Source organism: Dama dama, chromosome 5 (genome assembly GCF_033118175.1).
Source record: "Dama dama isolate Ldn47 chromosome 5, ASM3311817v1, whole genome shotgun sequence".
Lineage (NCBI taxonomy): Eukaryota > Metazoa > Chordata > Mammalia > Artiodactyla > Cervidae > Dama > Dama dama.
The window spans coordinates 18,789,819-18,811,831 of NC_083685.1; the positions used below are offsets into that span (position 1 = coordinate 18,789,819).

Below are 22,013 nucleotides of genomic sequence, written 5' to 3' on the forward strand. Positions count from 1 at the left end.
TGGGACAACATTCAACGCACCACATTCAAATTATAGGGGTCTCAGAAGAAGAAGAGAAAGAGAAAGGATTTGAGAAAATATTTGAAGAGTATATAGTCAAAAACTTCCCTAACATGGGAGAGGAAATAGTCAATCAAGTCCGGGAAGCAGAGAGAGTCCCATAAGGGATGAACCCAAGAAGAAATATGCCAAGACACATATCAATCAAACTATCAAAAATTAAATACAAAGAAAAAATATTAAAAGCAGCAAGGAAAAAGCAAAAATAAAAAGCACACAAGGGAATCCCCAGAAAGTCTGTTATGACTTTCAAATGTTTAAATAAGCAGTATGTGGGCCTCCACTTGTTCTCCTGCCTTCCCTTGTTCTCAGCTGTTAACTTCCATCACTGCTGGAACAATCCAACCACAAACTTGGTAACATAAAACAACAATTTATTATCTCCAAGTTCTGGAGATACCTAAAATCAGCATCACTAGGTTAAAGCTGAGAGGTCAGCAGGGCCATGCTCCCTCCAGAGGCTCTAGAAGAGAAGACATTTTTGCTTCTTCCAGTTTCTGGGGGTGGCCTGTGTTCCTTGGCTTGTAGTCACATCACACCAGTCTTCAAGGCTTGCATCCCTGACTCTCTGCTTCACCTTCATGAACCTTTCTCCTGTATGCGTGTATGTATGTGTGCATGAAATCTCCTCTCTCTTTTTTTTTTAATTCTTAATTTAAAAATTTTTGGATTTTTGGCTGTTCTGGGTCTTCTTTGCTGCACATGGGTGTTGTCTAGTTGCAAAGAGTGGGGGTTACTCTCTAGTTGCAGTCCATGGGCTTCTCAAGGCAATGGCTTCTCTTGTTGCAGAGCACAGGCTCTAGGACATGAGGGGTTCACAGCAGCTGTGGCTCAAGGGCCCTAGAGCACAGTCTCAGTAGTTGCGGCTCACAGGCTTAGTTGCCCCGCAGCATGTGGAATCTTCCTGAATCAGGGATCAAACCTCTGCCCCCTGCATTTGTGGGTGGACCCTCAACCACTGGACCACCAGGGAAGTCCCTCTGTCTCTCTGTTATAAGAATACATATGATGGCATGTAGGGCCTACCTAATTCAGGATAATCTCACCATCTCAAAACCCTTAACTTAATCACATCTGTAAAGACCTTTTCCCCAAACAGGCTAACAGTTATAAATTCTGGGGATTAGGACATGATAGCTCTGGGGTCATTATTCAGCCTCTTATAGGAGATGTGGCCCCAGGCATTGAGTTCACTGGGGCATGGCAGTGACTAAGATTCTGGCACTCAAACACTATTGGCATGAATTTCTACCTGTGGCTCAGCAGTGGCTGGCAGAGTCTTTTCTCTGGAATAGTCCCTGTTCTCTGGGTGTTGTTCCTAGCTGTGCATTGTTTCAGCAAGCCTGGTTTTTGGTCCACCAAGAGACTGTATGAACTACCTAATGTCCTTTTAAAATCTTCTTCCTTTATTTTTTAAACAACTTTAAGTTCAGTTCAGTCTCTCGGTCATGTCAGACTCTGCAACCCCATGAACTGCAGCATGCCAGGCCTCCCTGTCCATCACCAACTCCTGGAGTTCACCCAAACTCATGTTCATTGAGTCAGTGATGCCATCCAACTATCTCATCTTCTGTTGTCCCCTTCTCCTCCTGCCCTCAATTTTTCCCAGCATCAGGGTCTTTTCAGATGAGTCAGTTCTTCGCATCAGGTGGCCAAAGTATTGGAGTTTCAGCTTCAACATCAGTCCTTCCAGGGAACACCCAGGACTAATCTCCTTTAGGATGGACTGGTTGGATCTTCTTGTAGTCCAAGGGACTCTTAAGAGTCTTCACCAACATCAGTCTTCAAAAGCATCAATTCTTCGGCACTCAGCTTTCTTTATAGTCCAACTCTCACAACCATACATGACTACTGGAAAAACCACAGCCTTGACTAGATGGATCTTTGTTGACAAAGTAATGTCACTGTTTTTTTAATATGCTGTCTAGGTTGGTCATAACTTTCCTTCCAAGGAGTAAGTGTTTTTTAATTTCATGGCTACAATCACCATCTGCAGTGATTTTGGAGCCCAGAAAAATAAAGTCAGCCACTGTTTCCACTGTTTCCTCATCTATTTGCCATAAAGTGATGGGACTGGATGCCATGATCTTAGTTTTCCAAATGTTGAGCTTTAAGCCAACTGTTTCACTCTCATCTTTTACTTTCATCAAGAGGCTCTTTAGTTCTTCACTTTCTGCCATAAGGGTGGTGTCATCTGCATATCTGAGGTTATTGATATTTCTCCCTGCAATCTTGATTTCAGCTTGTGCTTCTTCCAGTCCAGTGTTTCTCATGATGTACTCTGCATATAAGTTAAATAAGCAGGGTGACAATATACAGCCTTGACGTACTCCTTTTCCTGTTTGGAACCAGTCTGTTGTTCCATGTCCAGTTCTAACTGTTGCTTCCTGACCTGCATACAGGTTTCTCAAGAGGCAGGTCAGGTGGTCTGGTATTCCCATCTCTTTCAGGATTTTCCAGAGTTTATTGTGATCCAAAAGAGGTATGATTTATTATATCATAAAAGTCACCCATTTTAAGCATATACTTCAATGGTTTTTTAATAAATTTGCAAGATGGACAACCATCATCACAATTCAGTTTTGGAATATTTCATTACCCCAATAAGATCCCTCATTCCCATTTGCAGTCACTCCCCATTCCTACCCACTGGATACAGGCAAACACTAACCTATACCCTGCCTCTATAGATTTGCCTTTTCTAGACAATCTTCTTAAACTTGGCCGAGTGGACTCTATTGTTTAGAACTAGAAACCCTGGCCAATATAATTCTCAGTCGTGTCTGACTTTTTGCGACCTTGTGGACTGTAGCCCACCAGGCTCCTCTGTCCATGGAATTTTCCAGGAAAGAATACTGGAGTGGGTTGTCATTTCCTTCTCCAGGGGAGCTTCCTGACGTGGGATTAAACCCACGTCTCTTGCATCTCCTGCATTGGTAGGCAGGTTCTTTACCAGTTGAGCCAACAGGGAAGCCCAATATAATTCTAATATCCTCTAATTATAGAAGAAGAAGCGATGACCCAGAAAGGCTAAGCAGGACTTCCCTGGTGGTACAGTAGATGAGAATCCACCTGCCAATGCAGGGGACATAGGTTCGATTCCTGGGCCAGGAGTAACTAAACCCGTGTGCCACAGCTACTGAGCCTCCATGCTGCAACGACTGAAGCCCATGCGCCTAGAGCCTGTGCTCCTCTATAAGAGAAGCCGCCAAAATGAGAAGCCCATAACTGAACTAGAGAAGGCCACTGTGCAGCAATGAAGATCCACTGCAACTAAAAATTAAAGGAAAAATTAAGAAAGGCTACGTAACTTACACAAGTTCGTGTAAGTAGTAAGTGATAGAGCTGATGTTGAACCCAGAGCCCAAGCTCCCCATAAAGTACTGTGGAGAATGGAGGAGGTGAGAGTACAAACAGAGGGAGGGAGACCATTTAGGAAAGGACTGGGTTACCCAGGTGAGAGTTCATGGTGGCTTGGAATGAGGAGTTAACAGCGGTAGAGGGGAGTAGTAGATGGTTTTAAATAATGCTAGGAAGACATAACAATAAGATTTGACAACTGAATGGGTGAGGGCGGATGAGGGAAAGGATAAATTAGGCAGTTTGCCACGTTCTGGCTTGGGCCACTAATGAGTGGTAGAACTTATTGGGGATAGGAAATGTGAGGAGGGGAAAATGCCCATCTAGGGTGGAAGATGAATTCAGAACTGAAGGTGCTAAAGGTACAAGTCTATGCGACATACACGTGTAGATACTTATTTGATAGATTGGTGTATGAATCTGGAGCTAGAGATGTAGATTTCTATATCACCAGCATAAAAATGGTTAACTAGATAGAGCCATGGCAGTAGCTACAACTGACCAGCAAGAGAGGATGTAGATGATGAAAGGTTGTTGCTGAACGATAAGACGCGGGATTCTTGGCCTCCGGAGGAGACGAATTCAATCCGGGGCCAGAGACGAGGCTGGATCGCTCAGAGCTTTTGTGTAATAAAGTTTTATTAAAGTATAGAGAAAGCTTCTGACATAGGCATCAGAAGGGGGCAAAAGAGTACCCCCCTCCTAGTCTTTAGCTGTATGTTATATAGTCACTCACAGTCTGTTAATGAAATGAAAGGAATGTCATAAAATTTAGAATGGCATCAGATAATCCATCCCAGGCCATAAAACGATTGACTTGAATCTTGTAGAAGGGCAGAATACCAACAAATAGTTCCGTTTACATAGATTAGGGGAACAATACCTGAGTAAGTAAGTTAGGCCGTTTGGCGGAACCAACTTGAAGGTAGAGTCTGGGGTTCATTAACATAGCTTAAGACAACATTTCCATACGAAAAAGGAATGTATTGGTTAACTCAAAGTCTGAGAGTAGTTAGCTTTAGGTGAGACCAGGTGTCATGGCAACACAGAATGTTAAGAGAAACCTCCTTTTAAATTTGTATAGAGAAGGAAAAACAGATTTCTTCCTGCCGCTTAAGAGAGATAAAAATGTCTGGCACTTACAGCCTCTTTCCTCCATTTGGAGACCCCTGGCCTTCCTGCCTGTTACCCTCTCATTCCCCCCTTTTCTTTTAGGAGAATTATGTTGCCTAGGGAAAAGGGGCGTCGTTTTCATTCCATAACTGCTTCCAAGCTGACAAGGGGTGTTGTCCCTAAATTGGTGAGGCAACATATTCTCCTAATCCTCATAGTGAGGATGTCTGATCCAGGGGCCCCAAATAGTAGTTAGAAGAAGCTGCAGTGATAGCAGGAGTTTGAGCAACCATTTGTAACTTAAAAGCTTTTATGAGACTAGAAAAAAAATCCAGTCACACAGTTACAAATGCAGGGAGCAAAGAGCAAAAACAAAACAATTAGAATTATAAGTCAGGTTATGTCCATAGTTAAGGTACAAAGTATGGCACCAGTCCATTCTAGGGTTGTTAGATGTCATCAGACAAAGAAGAGGCATCACATGTGATTGTTGTCGAATGTATTCGCAGACTTGGAGAAAGTCTTTTCCTTGAAGTGGAGATGTCCACCACGGGAAGCCTTCCACTGATGAAGAGGGGAGTGCTCCGCAAACCCAGCAGTTAGACCAATTGTGGAATGCAGCATAGGAGTGAGCCCAGGACAGGAAGGCATTGTCTTGAGGATCAAAGGGCAGACTCAGGATTTCTGGAGTCAGCAGAAGTAGGCTCACATAGATTATCAGGCCCATCTGAAACATACAAAGTCAGAGCATAGAAAGTAAAAACATAAAATGACATCACTTAGTTCTGGTCAGGGTGCCACCTCTTGACTCGAGTGTGATGTACCCACGAATCAATTCCTGGGACTTTGACAGCTGTGGGAGAAGAAAGAATAACCTGGTAAGGGCCTTCCCAGAGGGGCTCGAGGGATGAGCCCCCAGATCCCAATGTTTTTATGAGGACCTCGGTTTCTGGCTCAAATAGAGGCTTGCTGGATTCAGAGGCTGGGTCAGGAGTCGTCTCCCGGAGTTCTGTTAATGCCTGTTGAAAAGCTGAGAGTTGAGTTACATAATTAGTTAACTCTAAGGCCTCAGGATCTATAACAATGTCTGTGCGTAAGAAAGGCCTTCCATAAATACATTCAAAGGGGGACAGTCCCTCCTTTTTTGGGGCAGTTCGAGCCCTCATTAAAGCTATGGGTAGGACTTTAATCCAGTTGTCCTGCGTTTCTTGAGTTAATTTGCGCAGATGTCTTTTGATAATGTCATTAGCTTTTTCAACCTTTCCTGAGGATTGGGGTCTCCAGGAACAGTGTAAGTGATACTCTATTCCTAGAGCTTTAGACACCCCCTGAGTTACAGCAGCTTTAAAGGCGGAGCCATTGTCACTCTGAAGGCTCCGTGGCAGCCCAAACCTGGGGATAATTTCATGGATTAAAATCTTTATAACCTCCTTAGCTTGTTCACTACGACAGGGGAACGCCTCAATTCATCCGGTAAAAGTATCCACCCAAACTTGTAAGCAAGAATATCCATTAGCTTTTGGCATATGAGTAAAATCAATTTCCCAGTCTTCTCCAGGATACTTTCCCTTTCGTTGTAATCCAGATTTTGCTAGCTTTTCAGTCTTTGGGTTATTTTTCTGACATACCTCACACCGTTTGATAATGTTTTTTAGAGTTTTCATTATATTTTTACCTTCAAACAAACGAGAAGCCATCTGGTAAGTACTTTCTACACCCAAATGAAAACTCTGATGTAAACCCTTAAGAATTTTCCACTGAGCATTTTCAGGAATTATTAATCGTCCATCCTCGGACTGTAACCATCCTTTATCAGTAATCTTTGCTCCTCTTTTCTCATATCTTTCTAATTCTTCCTCAGTATATTGTGGCTTTTCTTGCTCCACAGGACCTGTCCAGATCAAAGGCGTCTGTAAGGAGGGGGTTTCATAAAGTGCCGCTTTTTTGGCTTGAGAGTCAGCTAACAGGTTACCGGCAGCTACTTTACTCCCATCCCTGCTGTGCCCTTTGCAATGCATAACCGCTACTTCTTTAGGACAATAGATAGCAGTTAAAAGTCTCTCAATCTCTCTGAAATGCTTAATAGGTTCTCCTGTTGCTGTTTTAAACTGTCTTTCTTTCCATATTGCAGCATGAGCATGTAAAGTCAAATAAGCATACTTAGAATCAGTGTAGATATTCACTCGTTGCCCTTTGCTTAATTCTAGAGCTCGGGTAAGAGCCACGAGCTCCGCTAACTGGGCACTGGTTCCCTGGGGGAGAGATTTTGCTTCTAAAAACCTGTTCAGCAGTCACCACAGCGTAACCTGCTTTGCGCTTTCCATCCCGAACAAAAGAACTGCCGTCTGTAAATATTTCCATGTCAGGATTGTCTAATGGGGTATCCATTAGATCCTCCCGAGCTGCATAGTTTAAAGTTAGGAATTGGGAACAATCGTGATCAGGTGTTTCATCTTCCTTCTCAGGAAGGAAGGTGGCAGGATTTAAATTTCCACAAACTTTAAGCTTAGTTACTGGTCCTTCTAACAACAGTGACTGATATTTAAGAAGCCTACTGTCTGTCATCCAAATATTAACCTTAGAATTTAAGATTCCATTCACATCATGAGAAGTCAGTACAGTAAGGTTTCGTCCATTAATTACTTTTAAAGCTTCAGGTGCTAATAAAGCCGCTGCCCCAATTACTCTTAGGCAGTGGGGCCACCCACGTGCAATTACATCTAATTTTTTGCTTAGATAAGCAATAGGTTGCTGGTGAGGCCCCCGGGGTTGTGTCAAAACTCCCAAGGCCATACCTTTTCTTTCAGTGACAAACAGGTTAAATTCTGACCCTGTGGGCAAACTCAAAGCCGGAGCTTGCAGGAGAGCAGTCTGAAGAACCTTAAAAGCCTTTTGAGTATCTGGAGACCAAACCAGTTTGTCGGTTTGGGCCTGCTGAGTTTCAGCTATAAGTTTATATAAAGGCCGGGCAAGTTCCCCATAGCCTGGAATCCAAATACGACAGTAGCCTGTGATTCCCAAAAATCCTCTCAATTGTCTTAAAGTCATAGATAGGGGATGGTTTAGTATAGGTTTAATTCTTTCAGGGCCTATGGCCCTAGTCCCTTTTGAGATGATTAGGCCCAGATATCTAACAGATTGTTGACAAAGCTGAGCCTTTTCTCTTGATGCCTTGTAACCGCAGCCTGCCAGAAAGTTTAAGAAATCTTCTGAGGCTCGTGAACAAGCTTCCTGTGTCTCAGCACAGAGCAAAATATCATCTACATATTGTAACACTACCGCTTCAGAGCTATTAAAGTTTTGTAGATCCCGTGACAAACTTTGTCCAAATAAGTGAGGACTGTCACGAAATCCCTGGGGCAAAACTGTCCAGGTTAACTGGGAAGCTGGCTGTGTGGGGTCTTCAAAGGCAAATAGAAATTGACTTTCCTCCGCCAAAGGCACTGAATAGAAGGCATCTTTTAAATCAATTACTGAAAAATATTTGGCTCGTTCAGGAATTTCAGACAATAGAGTATAAGGATTAGGCACCACGGGGTGTAAAGGAACCACAGCCTCATTTATTATTCGTAAATCTTGAACTAATCTCCATTTATCATTTGATTTTTTTACACCCAAAATAGGAGTGTTGCATGGACTGTTACAGGGAACTAATAGTCCCTGCTCCTTTAAATTCTCAATGATGGGTTTTAACCCTTCTTTAACCTCAGGTTTCAGTGGATACTGCTTCTTCTGTGGGAATAAGTGTGGGTCTTTGAGCTTGACAACCACAGGAATAGCATTTTGTGCTCGACCCACAGATTTTCCATCAGCCCATACTCTAGGATTCACATTTTGTTCAACTAAAGGTAGAGAAAGGGAAGGCTCCATATTCATGAAAACAGAGGCATGGACCTTGCTCAGTATATCCCTCCCCAAAAGGGGTGAGGGTGATTCTGGCACGATAAGAAACTCGTGTGAAAATAGCACAGAATCCCAGTTGCACGATAGAGAATAACTGAAGTAATACCTTTTGGCTCGTCCAGACAGTCCCATTACGGAAGCGGATCGGGAAGAAAGTGGGCCAGGGGCTTCAGTAAGCACGGAGTAAGTTGCCCCAGTATCTAAAAGGAAATTGACGGATTGGCCTCCCACCGTTATCAATACCCGGGGTTCCTCAGGTGTAATTAGGACGGGAGCTTGTGTGGGGACCCCCGGGCACCTTCAGTCCTGATTGTCTTGAGAGTCAGACCCCTGAGACCTACGCCTCTGGGGGCAGTCTCTCCTCCAGTGTGGTCCCTTGCAGACCGGACATGGAGCCGGGGGCGGCTTAGATGCCTGAGGGCAATCCCGCTTGAGATGCCCCTCCTTTCCACAGCAATAGCAAGCCCATCTCTTTTCACCTGGGTCCCTCTGGGCATTTTTCTCAGGCTGCTTAAGAACGGTTTTCATAGCCATTGCGAGGGCTTCCGCCTTTTCCTTCGTCTTTCTCTGCCTTTCTTTCTTTTCCTCATATTCCCTACCGTAATAGACTGTCTGAGCCAGTTGTAACAGATTATCTAAAGACTGATTTGGTCCATACGCCCGTTTTGATAACTTACGGCGAATATCTGGAGCCGACTGAGTGAGAAATTTATCTTTTAAGATCACTTTCGGGATCAATCTCAGTGAATCTGCGAAGGGCTTCTCTCAGTCTATCCAGGAATTTACCAGGAGCTTCCTTCTCCTCCTATTCTATGTCTGCCAGTTTGCCATAGTTTAAAGGCTTAGAACGCGCCTGTCTGAGTCCTTCAAGAATACATCTGACAAAATGACTCTGATCCCATCTTCCTTTAGCAGTGTTATAGTCCCAGTCTGGTTCTGTAGCTGGGACCGCTTGACTCCCAGTGGGGAGGGCAGTTATCTCGTCTTCCCTCTTTCCCACCGATTCATTACCAAGCCATTCATCTCCATAAGCAACCGCTTTTCCCAAAACTCGAGCCTTTGAGTCGGGAGTCAACGTTTGTCCCAAGATATACATCACATCTTTCCAAGTGAGGTCATAATGCAGAGTAACACCTTTAAAAGCTCTAATATACTTTTCTGGGTCTTCTAAATAGTCTCCCAGATCTTCCTTAATTCTTTGTATCTCTTGATAAGAAAAAGGCTTATTAACTCTCATAGACTGATAATTTCTCCCGGTGGGTACTTCATGAAGGGGCAACAGCATGAGTGGCTGTCCCTCAGTCTCTCTGGCTGCTCTGCACACATCCCAGGGATAGATTGGAGAAACCTGCTTTTCTTTATCTCTTTGCCTCCTGTCCTCTATCTCATCTACTACTTCGATGGTCTGAGTTTCTACTGAAACCAGAGTAGTCTGAAGTCGTACTGAGACAGGAGTTGTTTGGACCTCTACATGAGCAGTTCGAATCTCAATTTGGGTTCCCACTGAGACCGAGGCAGTTTGAGTCTCAGTTTGTGTTTCCACTGAGACTAAAGCAGTTTGAACCTCATGTCGGAGACCCGGATACGGGGGCAAAGTAGGAGGACAGGGGGGAGCGGAAGGTTTCACACCCAAATCTATACCCTTAGGACATAAGTCTGGCATATTTCGCAGAGAGAAAAAGGGCAACACATACGCTACTTCTACCCATTTCCCTTGCTTTTTACAGAACCGGTCTAATTGTAAAACAGTGTTATACTTAAGAGACCCTCCAACTGGCCACCGTTCGCCGTCCTCCAGTGGGTACCGCGGCCATGCAGTATCACATAGGAAGACCAGGTGTGTCTTCTTTAAGCCCTGGGGATCAAATCTATCCCAGTTTTTCAGGATACAGTTCAAAGGAGTGAGGCTGGAATTGTTAGCTCCCATCTGTAAGAGAGAAAAAAAGCGACCAGCGCCATTTTTTCTACCGGAGGCGTCCCTCCCTGCTCTAGATGGGGGTGTAGACAGACGTTACACCAAAAGCTTTTCCTTCCTGGTCAGACTTAGTCTGTCCCTTACCGACGCAGGCGTCACACTCGTCCCTCCCGGTTCTACCACCGAGACAGGGTGGGGCTGCACCAGGGGTAGACCTGATGGCATCCCTGACTGACGTCCAGCTCTTCACCTCGCTTGCCTTTGATGCCACCCGGGGCGCAATCAGAGTAACCTTTCGGAATGCCTCCTAAGCTAAGACCTCTGGGGGACACATTCGTCACCTAAGTGCCTGTGCACGACCCTGAGTACATTCCTGACCGCAATAAGACCGATACAAACATGAAACTGAGATGTTCCTTCCAACCGTCACCACACCGGTATAAGAGCCTCCTCTGGTCCACTAAGAGCCAGCGTTACCAAAGGAAAAAACCATTGCAGTTCCAATCCGAGTAACCTTTAACCTCAGAGATGCTCTGGGAGTTGGAGCTCCATCCAGCTTCCGAACTTTCCATGCCTAGCGAGGCTAGGCGCTTCCTGACTACCAATTCAAGTTTGAGACCTAGGCCACAGTACAGTAGCAACATAGATTACAAGTCCCTGGAAAGTCTATGATCCGATAGATTAGGTTAGTACTTCTAATTCCCAAGGAGTTATGAAATGGTCAAAGAGACTGAAAAGTTTGACCGAGAAAGGAGAGTTCGGTCCACACGCTTTGCCCGTTTCTGGTCAGTTCCCGAAGGAGACATTGGTTGCCTCTTGGCATTGGCAGGTTGGTATAAACCCCCGACAGGTTTCTGCCATAGCCTTATGAGATCACCGCGGGCCCGCAGAGAAGGGCTCCTCACTTGCTTCGCGCAGGGCGTTTTATTCATTTACACAAGCACACCATAGAGTTAGTAAAGTACAGCGGAAAACGTGTTTGCTAGGAGAACAAAGAACTAGAGCTCCAAGCATCCTTACCTTGTCCTGAAGGATCCCGGACGAGCCCCCAAGATGAAAGGTTGTTGCTGAACGATAAGACGCGGGATTCTTGGCCTCCGGAGGAGACGAATTCAATCCGGGGCCAGAGACGAGGCTGGATCGCTCAGAGCTTTTGTGTAATAAAGTTTTATTAAAGTATAGAGAAAGCTTCTGACATAGGCATCAGAAGGGGGCAAAAGAGTACCCCCCTCCTAGTCTTTAGCTGTATGTTATATAGTCACTCACAGTCTGTTAATGAAATGAAAGGAATGTCATAAAATTTAGAATGGCATCAGATAATCCATCCCAGGCCATAAAACGATTGACTTGAATCTTGTAGAAGGGCAGAATACCAACAAATAGTTCCGTTTACATAGATTAGGGGAACAATACCTGAGTAAGTAAGTTAGGCCGTTTGGCGGAACCAACTTGAAGGTAGAGTCTGGGGTTCATTAACATAGCTTAAGACAACATTTCCATACGAAAAAGGAATGTATTGGTTAACTCAAAGTCTGAGAGTAATTAGCTTTAGGTGAGACCAGGTGTCATGGCAACACAGAATGTTAAGAGAAACCTCCTTTTAAATTTGTATAGAGAAGGAAAAACAGATTTCTTCCTGCCGCTTAAGAGAGATAAAAATGTCTGGCACTTACAGCCTCTTTCCTCCATTTGGAGACCCCTGGCCTTCCTGCCTGTTACCCTCTCAATGAGAAGACAAGAGGGCTTAGAACAGACCCCTGAGGAATTCTAACTTTAAGTGATGAAAAGCACAGAGGTCACCAAAGGATTCTCAGAAAGGGCGAACATGGAGATCCAAAGAAAGTCAGGAGAATGTGGATTTGGGAAGGTGAGGGGGAAAGTGGAGGCATGGTAACTGGTATCAAATGCTGCCGAGAATTCCAGGAAGATCAGGTCCATGGCATGGCTACTGGATTCAGTGATGGTGTTGTTGTTTACTTGACAAGGGAGGCTTTACAGAAGTTCCAGGGGTGGGAGCCAGTCTGGAGTGGGCAGAGGAGTGAATGGAGATGCAGAAATGGATGTGGTGACTCACTTTTTCAAAGGACTTGGATACAAAGGAGGAGAGAGGTGGCAAGTAGTAGAAGGAGAAGAATGTGGGGTCAAGGGAGGGTTTATTTTTAAGATGGGAAATTGATGCTGAAATGCAGGTGGAGAGGAGACTCAAGAGAAAGGGAGATGATGGGATAGATGAAAATTATCATCACTGTTGTCATTGTCATCACTGTCACCAACTAGCAGCTACAGGGAAAGTTTGTTCTGTTCTGGGACTGTTCTAATTATTAGACATTTCTTCCTTACACTGAATCAAAATCTATCTCCCTATAATTTTTCCCTTTTGGTTAGAGTTCTGCCCTGTGGTCCAATTTCTACTTGACAGTTTCCAGATGGCTTCAGCCTGCTATTACATTTCTCCACTTCTCCAAAATAATAGCTGAAGTCCCTCTGGCTCTGTACCCCTAAGACAGTATCCAGACCCTTTACTATCTCAGCCAAGCCCACACAACCGCACTCTGGTTTGTCAAGGCTTTCTTAAAAGGTGATGCCTGCACTCTTGCATTGCTGGTGGAAACATGAAATGGTTCAAGCTTTTGTGGTTTGGTAAAATGAACTGAGATTAAAAAAAAAAAAAAAGTGCACATCCTTTGACTCAGAGACTTATCTTAAGGTGTAAAATTTACCTGAGGTATGACAAGATTCTTGTGTAAACATGTGCCTGGCAACATGAAAGGGGAGAGTGGAGAATTAACGAAGTATAGTGTTGAAGAGAACAGACCGAGCCTCAAAAGACTGAGGATTTCCCCCACCCCCAAAGATCAGGAACAAGACAAAGATGTGTGTTTTTACCACTGAAATGCCTGTTATTTAAAACTGTACTCGACATTCTAGCCAGAGCAATTAGGCAACAAAAAGAAACAAAAGGCATCCAAATTGAAAAGAAAGACGTAAACTATATATGTCGATGATAAGGTCCTATATATGGAGGACTTCCCTGGGGGGTCCAGTAGGTAAGACTGGGCTTCCAATGCAGGGGGCCCCAGTTCAATCCCTGGTCAGGGAACTAGATTCCCCACGCATGTCGCAATTAAGAAGTCTGCATGCTGAAACTAAAGATCCCGTGAGCTGGAACGAAGACCTGGTATAGCCAAAATAAAATTTAAAAAAAAAAGATCCTATATATGGAGAATCACAAAGAATTCACAAAAAACTCACTGAAGTTTATAAACCAGTCAGTAAAATTTCAAGCCACAAAATCAACACACAAAAATCAGTCATGTTTCCACACACCAACAATGAGCAATCTAAAAAAGAAATTAAGAAAGTACTTCCATTTATAATAGCATACAAAGGAGCATGAGCTGGGAGTTAATGCTGCTACTTACCATGTGTCTTAGTTCACTATAACAAATACCAAAGACCGAGTGGCTTGTAAACAACAGAAATTTATTTCTCATGGTTCGAGAAGCTGGAAATCCTACGGTCAGTGCAACATCAGATATGGTTTCTGGTAAAAACCCACTTCCTGGTTCCCAGATGGCCATCTTTCTGCTGTATTCTCATACGGCAGAAGAGGTGAGCTGTTTCAGGGGCCTCTTATAAGGGCACTACTCTCATTCATAAGCGTGCCATCTTTGTGACCTACTCACTTCCCAAAGGCCCCACCTCCTCATACCATTGCATCGGGGTTAGGTTTCAACTTAATAATTTTGGGGGGGTCACAAACATTGAGTCTACAGCACTATGTGAACTTGGGCTCACTTTCTTGGTGTCACAGTTTGCTCAGCTATAAGGTGAGGGTGAGACTGTTCCTTCTTTACAGGGCAGGTGAGGGTGGAAAGAGTTAGTATTTGTTATTAATATATGCTTAGAAGAGTGCTTGACACATAGTAAAAGCTATATCAAGACTACCAAAAATGTTTACAAAACTGAACAAAAGTTCCAGTTCAATATCCATCAGTAAGAGAATAGCTGGCAAGTTTTCACAATTCACCTCTTAGGCTGAACCATATGGAATTGCCAATATTCTATTGTTTTGTCTACAAAATGGGCAATTTCATATGTTCCAATCTAAACACTAGAATACCCTGTAACCATTCAAAGTGGGTACATATCATAGATCTATCTTTATCATCCATTGTGAAAAGAGTTAATAACATATTACTGAGCAAAAATTGCAAGTTATTTAATAGCATGTAGAGCGTGGCCATGTTTGTCTAGGTGGGGGCATAAAGAGGCATCAAGAACATGTGCAAAAATTTTCAAGAGTGATAACCTGAGAGGGAGAATGTTGGAACCTTTTCATGTTCTTTGTGCTTTTCTGTGAAGTTTATACTTTTACAAACACCAAAGGGATTCTCTTTAAATGTGTGGCTCATAAGACATGAACACAAGACTCCTTCAGCTTGTTGCCTAATTAGGGCACAGGTCATTGGCTTATCACCATCCTCAAGGAGAACATTCTACTTCTCTCACCAAAGCTTAAGATGACACTAGTTTTTTGGGTTTTGTTTACTAGAGGATATAATACAATTTTGGCTAATATGGGTTTGGACAAATTTAAAATGTTGGGCCTCTAAGATAAGCCTCTGCCAATTTGGGTGGTCCATGGCCTGTATCTGTATAACTGAGTTTTTTAGCTCAATGCCTTTACACCTATCTATTATATTGGGTTGGCCAAAAGTTCATTTGGATTTCCACATATTGTGTTCTGGAAAAAACCCGAATGAAATTTTTGGCTAGTCCAATCTTTCCTCTAATTGGTAAACATTAACTAATAGATTAGGACTCACTCTCTTCTCTTCATATAGTAGGATGTGTAGAAAGTATTGTGATCTAGAGTAGGAGTTTTTGGAACAAGAGGGAGATGGTTAAAGAAGTATGAAAAGGAAGGTTTTTCCAAATGAACTAGATGGTGGATAAGAAGTGCAACAGTCAAAGAGAATTGGAAGAACAGATGATGTCTTAGCCAAGCTGTGAGTAACAAGAAACTGAACCTCCTTCCCTAGCTAGCTCAAGGAAAGGTGTGGCAGAGTAGAACGGGAGTGGTATATTGTTGTTTAGTAGCTAAGTTGTGTCCGACTCTTTAGTGACTTCATGGACTATAGCCCACCAGTCTCCTCTGCCCATGGGATTTCCCAGGCAAGAATACTGGAGTGGGTCACCATTTCCTTCTCCAGGGGATCCTCCTGACCCAGGAATTGAACCCACGTCTCCTGCATTGGCAGGTGGATTCTTTACCGCTGAACCGCCAGGGAAGCCCTGCCTATATTGTAGGAGGCTGAATAATTCCCCCCACCCCATGCCAAATCTCCGAGTCCTGACCTCTGGAACCTGTGAATATGGTACCTTATGCGGCGAAAGGAACTCTGCAGATGTGATTAAGTTCAAGGTCTTGAGATGGAGAGCTTATTCTTAATGATCTGAGTGGCCCCAGAGTGATCACAAGAGTCCTTATAAGGGGGAGGGGCAAGAGAATTGAAGTTGACAAAGAAAACGTGACAAGAGGGGTTGTGGGTAGAGAGTTGTGGTTGTGAACCCAGGGATGGTCTAGAAGCTGGAAGAGGTGAGAACAGACTCTCTAGTGGAGACTCCAGAGGGACCAGGCCTGCTGTCCCCTTGATCTGAATCCTGTAAGAATGATTTTAGGCATCTGACTCCTCAAAACTAAGAGAAAAAAAATGTTTGAGTTATTTTAAGTCACTAAGCTATTGGTGGCTTATTACAGCCGCCACAGGAAGCCAGCATTTAACTTGCCTTTCAGGGTGCAGGCTCTACTCCACTTTCTTTGCAGTACATCTCTGACTGCCCCGGCCCCTTTCTGACCACCCCCGCACACACACACACACACACAACTGAGTGGACCAGGGTTGGACACAATCAGATTCTTCTCTTGGGATTTTAAATGTAAGATACAGAGGCTGCAGGCTCGACTACTCCACGAGGCTCAGAGGGCCCAGGACCCACAGTTCTCTTAGGGGCCCACAGAAGTCTATTGGCCCTGGGGTAGGCATCAGTTAACCGGATGGGAGGATGGTTCACTTTCGGGTCACACCCTTTCACTCTTGTGTTACCTTTGCTCAGTGAGCTCAGGCGCTGTGCGGCTGAAGTCTGGCTTTGCTGTTCCTTCCTGTGGCACGTTGAGGACTCTCTCACCATGGGTGCATGCAGCCAAACCCCACTGCGATGCCAGTACATGTCTGTGAAAGTCCTTCTCATTGAGAATTCGTGGATTGGGTTTCTGAAAAACATCTTTATAGTGTGCATCGTGGTCTACAACTGGTGAGTCAGGTGCAATGTGCCAGTCTGGGGACTCCCCCAGCAGACCTTACCCTCCATCCTTCTGTCCTCCTGCTGCCCCTCCACAGCCCTCCTCTTCAGCTAGACTGGTCTGTGAGGACCCAGGCTTCTCTCACTTTTATTCTCTTCCATCTTCCCAGACTCTTCAGCTTTCTTCTCCCCCATCTCCACCTATCCATCCTATAAGGCCCAGCTGAATCCCCCAGCTCCATCATGCCCCTGTTCACTCCAGGGACCAGTGGTTTTGCCCTCTTCAGAAGGCAGAGAATTGTAGCTTCTTAGAACTGAACAGCCATAGGGATTAGGGAGCCAGGGAGTTATCCCCCTGTTGTTGTTGTTGCTGTTCAGTCGCTAAGTTGTGTCTGACACTTTGCCACCCCATGGACTGTAGCATGCCAGGCTTCCCCGTCCTTCACTATCTCTGGGAGTTTGCTCAAATTCACTTCCGTTGAGTTGGTGATGCTAACTAACCATCTCATCCTCTGCCGACCCCTGCTCCTTTTGCCTTCAATCTTTCCAGCGTCAAGGTCTTTTCCAACGAGTTGGCTCTTCGCATCAGAAGGCCAAAGTACTGGAGCTTCAACTTCAGCATCAGTCCTTCCAGTGAATATTCAGGGTTGATTTCCATTAGGATTATTTGGTTTGATCTCTTTGCTGTCCAAGTTATCTTCCCATTCAGGGACTAAGTCCATTACCCAAAGAGGTGGCATGGCTTGTCTGACTCACCAAGGAGATAGGGAGAGAGCTGCTGGAACAATCGTTAAAATGTTCTTTCCATATGCAGACTCTTTTGTTTCCTCTTTATTTTCTTTGATGCATCTCTGAAGCATTTTGATTCTTTCTGAAAAACATTTATTTCTTTATTTGGCTACATCAGTTCTTGGTTGCAGCACATAGGAACTTCAGTTTTTGTTGCATTAGGACCTTTCAGTCACGTTAAGATCTTTAGACCTTTTAGCTGTGGCATGTGGGATCTAGTTCCCTGACCAGGGACCAAACCTAGGCCCTTGCACTGGGAGTGTGGAGTCTTAAGACAGTGGACCATGATTACATAAAGACAAGTTTTCTGATTTCTGAGCAGGTTGGATTCCATTAAGGCTGATCTATACGACATCATACATTTGGGGATGAATATGAGCGACTGAGGGCTTCCCAGGTGTCTCAGCGGTAAAGAACCTGCCTGCCAATGCAGGAGATGCAGGTTCGATCCCTGGGTTAGGAAGATCCCCTAGAGAAGGAAATGACAACCCACTCCAGTATTCTTGCCTGGGAGTCCCATGGACAGAGGAGCTTGGTGGGCTACAGACCATGTGATCACAAGAGTGGACGTGACTGAGTGACTAACCAACAACAAGAGACTGAGCTTCCCAAGTAGAGGGTTAAATGGACACTGTTATTCTGGGAGACTGTTTCAGTCTCCAACACAAAAGAACACTGCACATATCACGTGCACATTGTGATGATAGGCTGAAATACACTGTTGAGTAAGCATTATCATATTTGTCTATGGAATTACACTGTATAGCTCTGTCTCATATATGCTCATCAGATCTCAAATTGGGCTCTCTGCAAACCTCATTTTGTGGATTTCCCTGGGAGGTCCAATGGTTAAGAATCCACCTGCCAATGCAGGGGACATGGGTTCAATCCTCGGTCTGGGAAGACTCCACACAGTGTGGGGCAACTAAGCCCATGCACCACAACAAGAGAAGCCACCGTGACGAGAGGCCAGTGTACCACAACCAGAGAGTAGCCCCCTGTCCTGCCCACCACAACTAGACAAAACACTCCCACAACAGTGAAGACCCAGCACAGCCAAAAATAAATTTAAAAAACCCAGCGACAACCTCATTATGCACTTACTTCCCATTTACCCCTTCCGCCAGCCCCAGGGAGCCATCAATCTACTGTCTCGGTGGATTTACCTATTCTGGATGTTTCATATAAGTGGGATCATACACTGCATGTTCTTTTGTGTCTGTCTTCTTTCACTTAGCACAAAGTTTTTTGAGGTTCATCCACAGTACAGCATGTGCATCTTTTCATTCCTTTTCTTAGGTAGATAATTATCCATCATCTTTTTTTTTTTGGAGTGATAATTTTTTTTTTTTTTTTATTAGTTGGAGGCTAATTACTTCACAACATTTCAGTGGGTTTTGTCATACATTGATATGAATCAGCCATAGATTTACACGTATTCCCCATCCCGATCCCCCCTCCCACCTCCCTCTCCACCCGATTCCTCTGGGTCTTCCCAGTGCACCAGGCCCGAGCACTTGTCTCATGCATCCCACCTGGGCTGGTGATCTGTTTCACCATAGATAATATACATGCTATTCTTTCGAAACATCCCACCCTCACCTTCTCCCATAGAGTTCAAAAGTCTGTTCTGAACTTCTGTGTCTCTTTTTCTGTTTTGCATATAGGGTTATCGTTACCTTCTTTCTAAATTCCATATATATGTGTTAGTATGCTGTAATGTTCTTTATCTTTCTGGCTTACTTCACTCTGTATAATGGGCTCCAGTTTCATCCATCTCATTAGAACTGATTCAAATGAATTCTTTTTAATGGCTGAGTAGTATTCCATGGTGTATATATACCACAGCTTCCTTATCCATTCATCTGCTGATGGGCATCTAGGTTGCTTCCATGTCCTGGCTATTATAAACAGTGCTGCAATGAACACTGGGGTGCACGTGTCTCTTTCAGATCTGGTTTCCTCAGTGTGTATGCCCAGAAGTGGGATTGCTGGGTCATATGGCAGTTCTATTTCCAGCTTTTTAAGAAATCTCCACACTGTTCTCCATAGTGGCTGTACTAGTTTGCATTCCCATCAATAGTGTAAGAGGGTTCCCTTTTCTCCACACCCTCTCCAGCATTTATTGCTTGTAGACTTTTGGATAGCAGCCATCCTGACTGGCGTGTAATGGTACCTCATTGTGGTTTTGATTTGCATTTCTCTAATAATGAGTGATGTTGAGCATCTTTTCATGTGTTTGTTAGCCATCTGTATGTCTTCTTTGGAGAAATGTCTGTTTAGTTCTTTAGCCCATTTTTTGATTGGGTCATTTATTTTTCTGGGATTGAGCTGCAGGAGTTGCTTGTATATTTTTGAGATTAATCCTTTGTCTGTTTCTTCATTTGCTATTATTTTCTCCCAATCTGAGGGCTGTCTTTTCACCTTACTTATAGCTTCCTTTGTAGTGCAAAAGCTTTTAAGTTTCATTAGGTCCCATTTGTTTAGTTTTGCTTTTATTTCCAATATTCTGGGAGGTGGGTCATAGAGGATCTTGCTGTGATTTATGTCGGAGAGTGTTTTGCCTATGTTCTCCTCTAGGAGTTTTATAGTTTCTGGTCTTACATTTAGATCTTTAATCCATTTTGAGTTTATTTTTGTGTATGGTGTTAGAAAGTGTTCTAGTTTCATTCTTTTACAAGTGGTTGACCAGTTTTCCCAGCACCACTTGTTAAAGAGGTTGTCTTTTTTCCATTGTATATCCTTGCCTCCTTTGTCAAAGATAAGGTGTCCATAGGTTCGTGGATTTATCTATGGGCTTTCTATTCTGTTCCATTGATCTATATTTCTGTCTTTGTGCCAGTACCATACTGTCTTGATGACTGTGGCTTTGTAGTAGAGTCTGAAGTCAGGTAGGTTGATTCCTCCAGTTCCATTCTTCTTTCTCAAGATTACTTTGGCTATTCGAGGTTTTTTGTATTTCCATACAAATTGTGAAATTATTTGTTCTAGTTCTGTGAAAAATACCGTTGGTAGCTTGATAGGGATTGCATTGAATCTATAGATTGCTTTGGGTAGAATAGCCATTTTGACAATATTGATTCTTCCAATCCATGAACACGGTATGTTTCTCCATCTGTTTGTGTCCTCTTTGATTTCTTTCATCAGTGTTTTATAGTTTTCTATGTATAGGTCTTTTGTTTCTTTAGGTAGATATACTCCTAAGTATTTTATTTTTTTTGTTGCAATGGTGAATGGTATTGTTTCCTTAATTTCTCTTTCTGTTTTTTCATTGTTAGTATATAGGAATGCAAGGGATTTCTGTGTGTTAATTTTATATCCTGCAACTTTACTATATTCATTGATTAGCTCTAGTAATTTTCTGGAAGAGTCTTTAGGGTTTTCTATGTAGAGGATCATGTCATCTGCAAACAGCGAGAGTTTCACTTCTTCTTTTCCTATCTGGATTCCTTTTACTTCTTTTTCTGCTCTGATTGCTGTGGCCAAAACTTCCAACACTATGTTGAATAGTAGTGGTGAGAGTGGGCACCCTTGTCTTGTTCCTGATTTCAGGGGAAATGCTTTCAATTTTTCACCATTGAGGGTGATGCTTGCTGTGGGTTTTTCATATATAGCTTTTATTATGTTGAGGTATGTTCCTTCTATTCCTGCTTTCTGGAGAGTTTTAATCATAAATGGATGCTGAATTTTGTCAAAGGCTTTCTCTGCATCTATTGAGATAATCATATGGTTTTTATCTTTCAATTTGTTGATGTGGTGTATTACATTGATTGATTTGCAGATATTAAAGAATCCTTGCATTCCTGGGATAAAGCCTACTTGGTCATGGTGTATGATTTTTTTAATATGTTGTTGGATTCTGTTTGCTAGAATTTTGTTAAGGATTTTTGCATCTATGTTCATTAGTGATATTGGCCTGTAGTTTTCTTTTTTTGTGGCATCTTTGTCTGGTTTTGGAATTAGGGTGATGGTGGCCTCATAGAATGAGTTTGGAAGTTTACCTTCCTCTGCAATTTTCTGGAAGAGTTTGAGTAAGATAAGTGTTAGCTCTTCTCTAAATTTTTGGTAGAATTCAGCTGTGAAGCCATCTGGTCCTGGGCTTTTGTTTGCTGGAAGATTTTTGATTACAGTTTCGATTTCCTTGCTTGTGATGGGCCTGCTAAGATCTTCTATTTCTTCCTGGTTCAGTTTTGGAAGGTTATACTTTTCTAAGAATTTGTCCATTTCATCCAAGTTGTCCATTTTATTGGCATAGAGCTGCCGGTAGCAGTCTCTTATGATCCTTTGTATTTCAGTGTTGTCTGTTGTGATCTCTCCATTTTCATTTCTAATTTTGTTAATTTGGTTCTTCTCTCTTTGTTTCTTAATGAGTCTTGCTAACGGTTTGTCAATTTTGTTTATTTTTTCAAAAAACCAGCTTTTAGCTTTGTTGATTTTTGCTATGGTCTCTTTAGTTTCTTTTGCATTTATTTCTGCCCTAATTTTTAAGATTTCTTTCCTTCTGCTAACTCTGGGGTTCTTCATTTCTTCCTTCTCTAATTGCTTTAGGTGTAGAGTTGGGTTATTT

The 22,013-nt window shown here is 43.3% G+C and overlaps 1 protein-coding gene across 7 annotated transcripts in view; it reads left to right on the plus strand.

Annotated features, from left to right (window-relative positions):
* P2RX7 (purinergic receptor P2X 7) overlaps positions 1–22,013 on the plus strand; it is an 81,430-nt gene that overhangs the window by 21,165 nt on the left and 38,252 nt on the right. For 4 of the 7 annotated variants that reach the window (XM_061141948.1, XM_061141949.1, XM_061141947.1 and 1 more), the window contains one exon: positions 16,472–16,669. The exons of the other annotated variants lie outside the window; for them this stretch is intronic. In XM_061141948.1, the coding sequence (XP_060997931.1) occupies positions 16,545–16,669 (125 nt within the window). In that variant the 5' untranslated portion in view covers positions 16,472–16,544. The remainder of the gene's footprint in view (positions 1–16,471; positions 16,670–22,013) is intronic. 7 annotated transcript variants of the gene reach the window in all.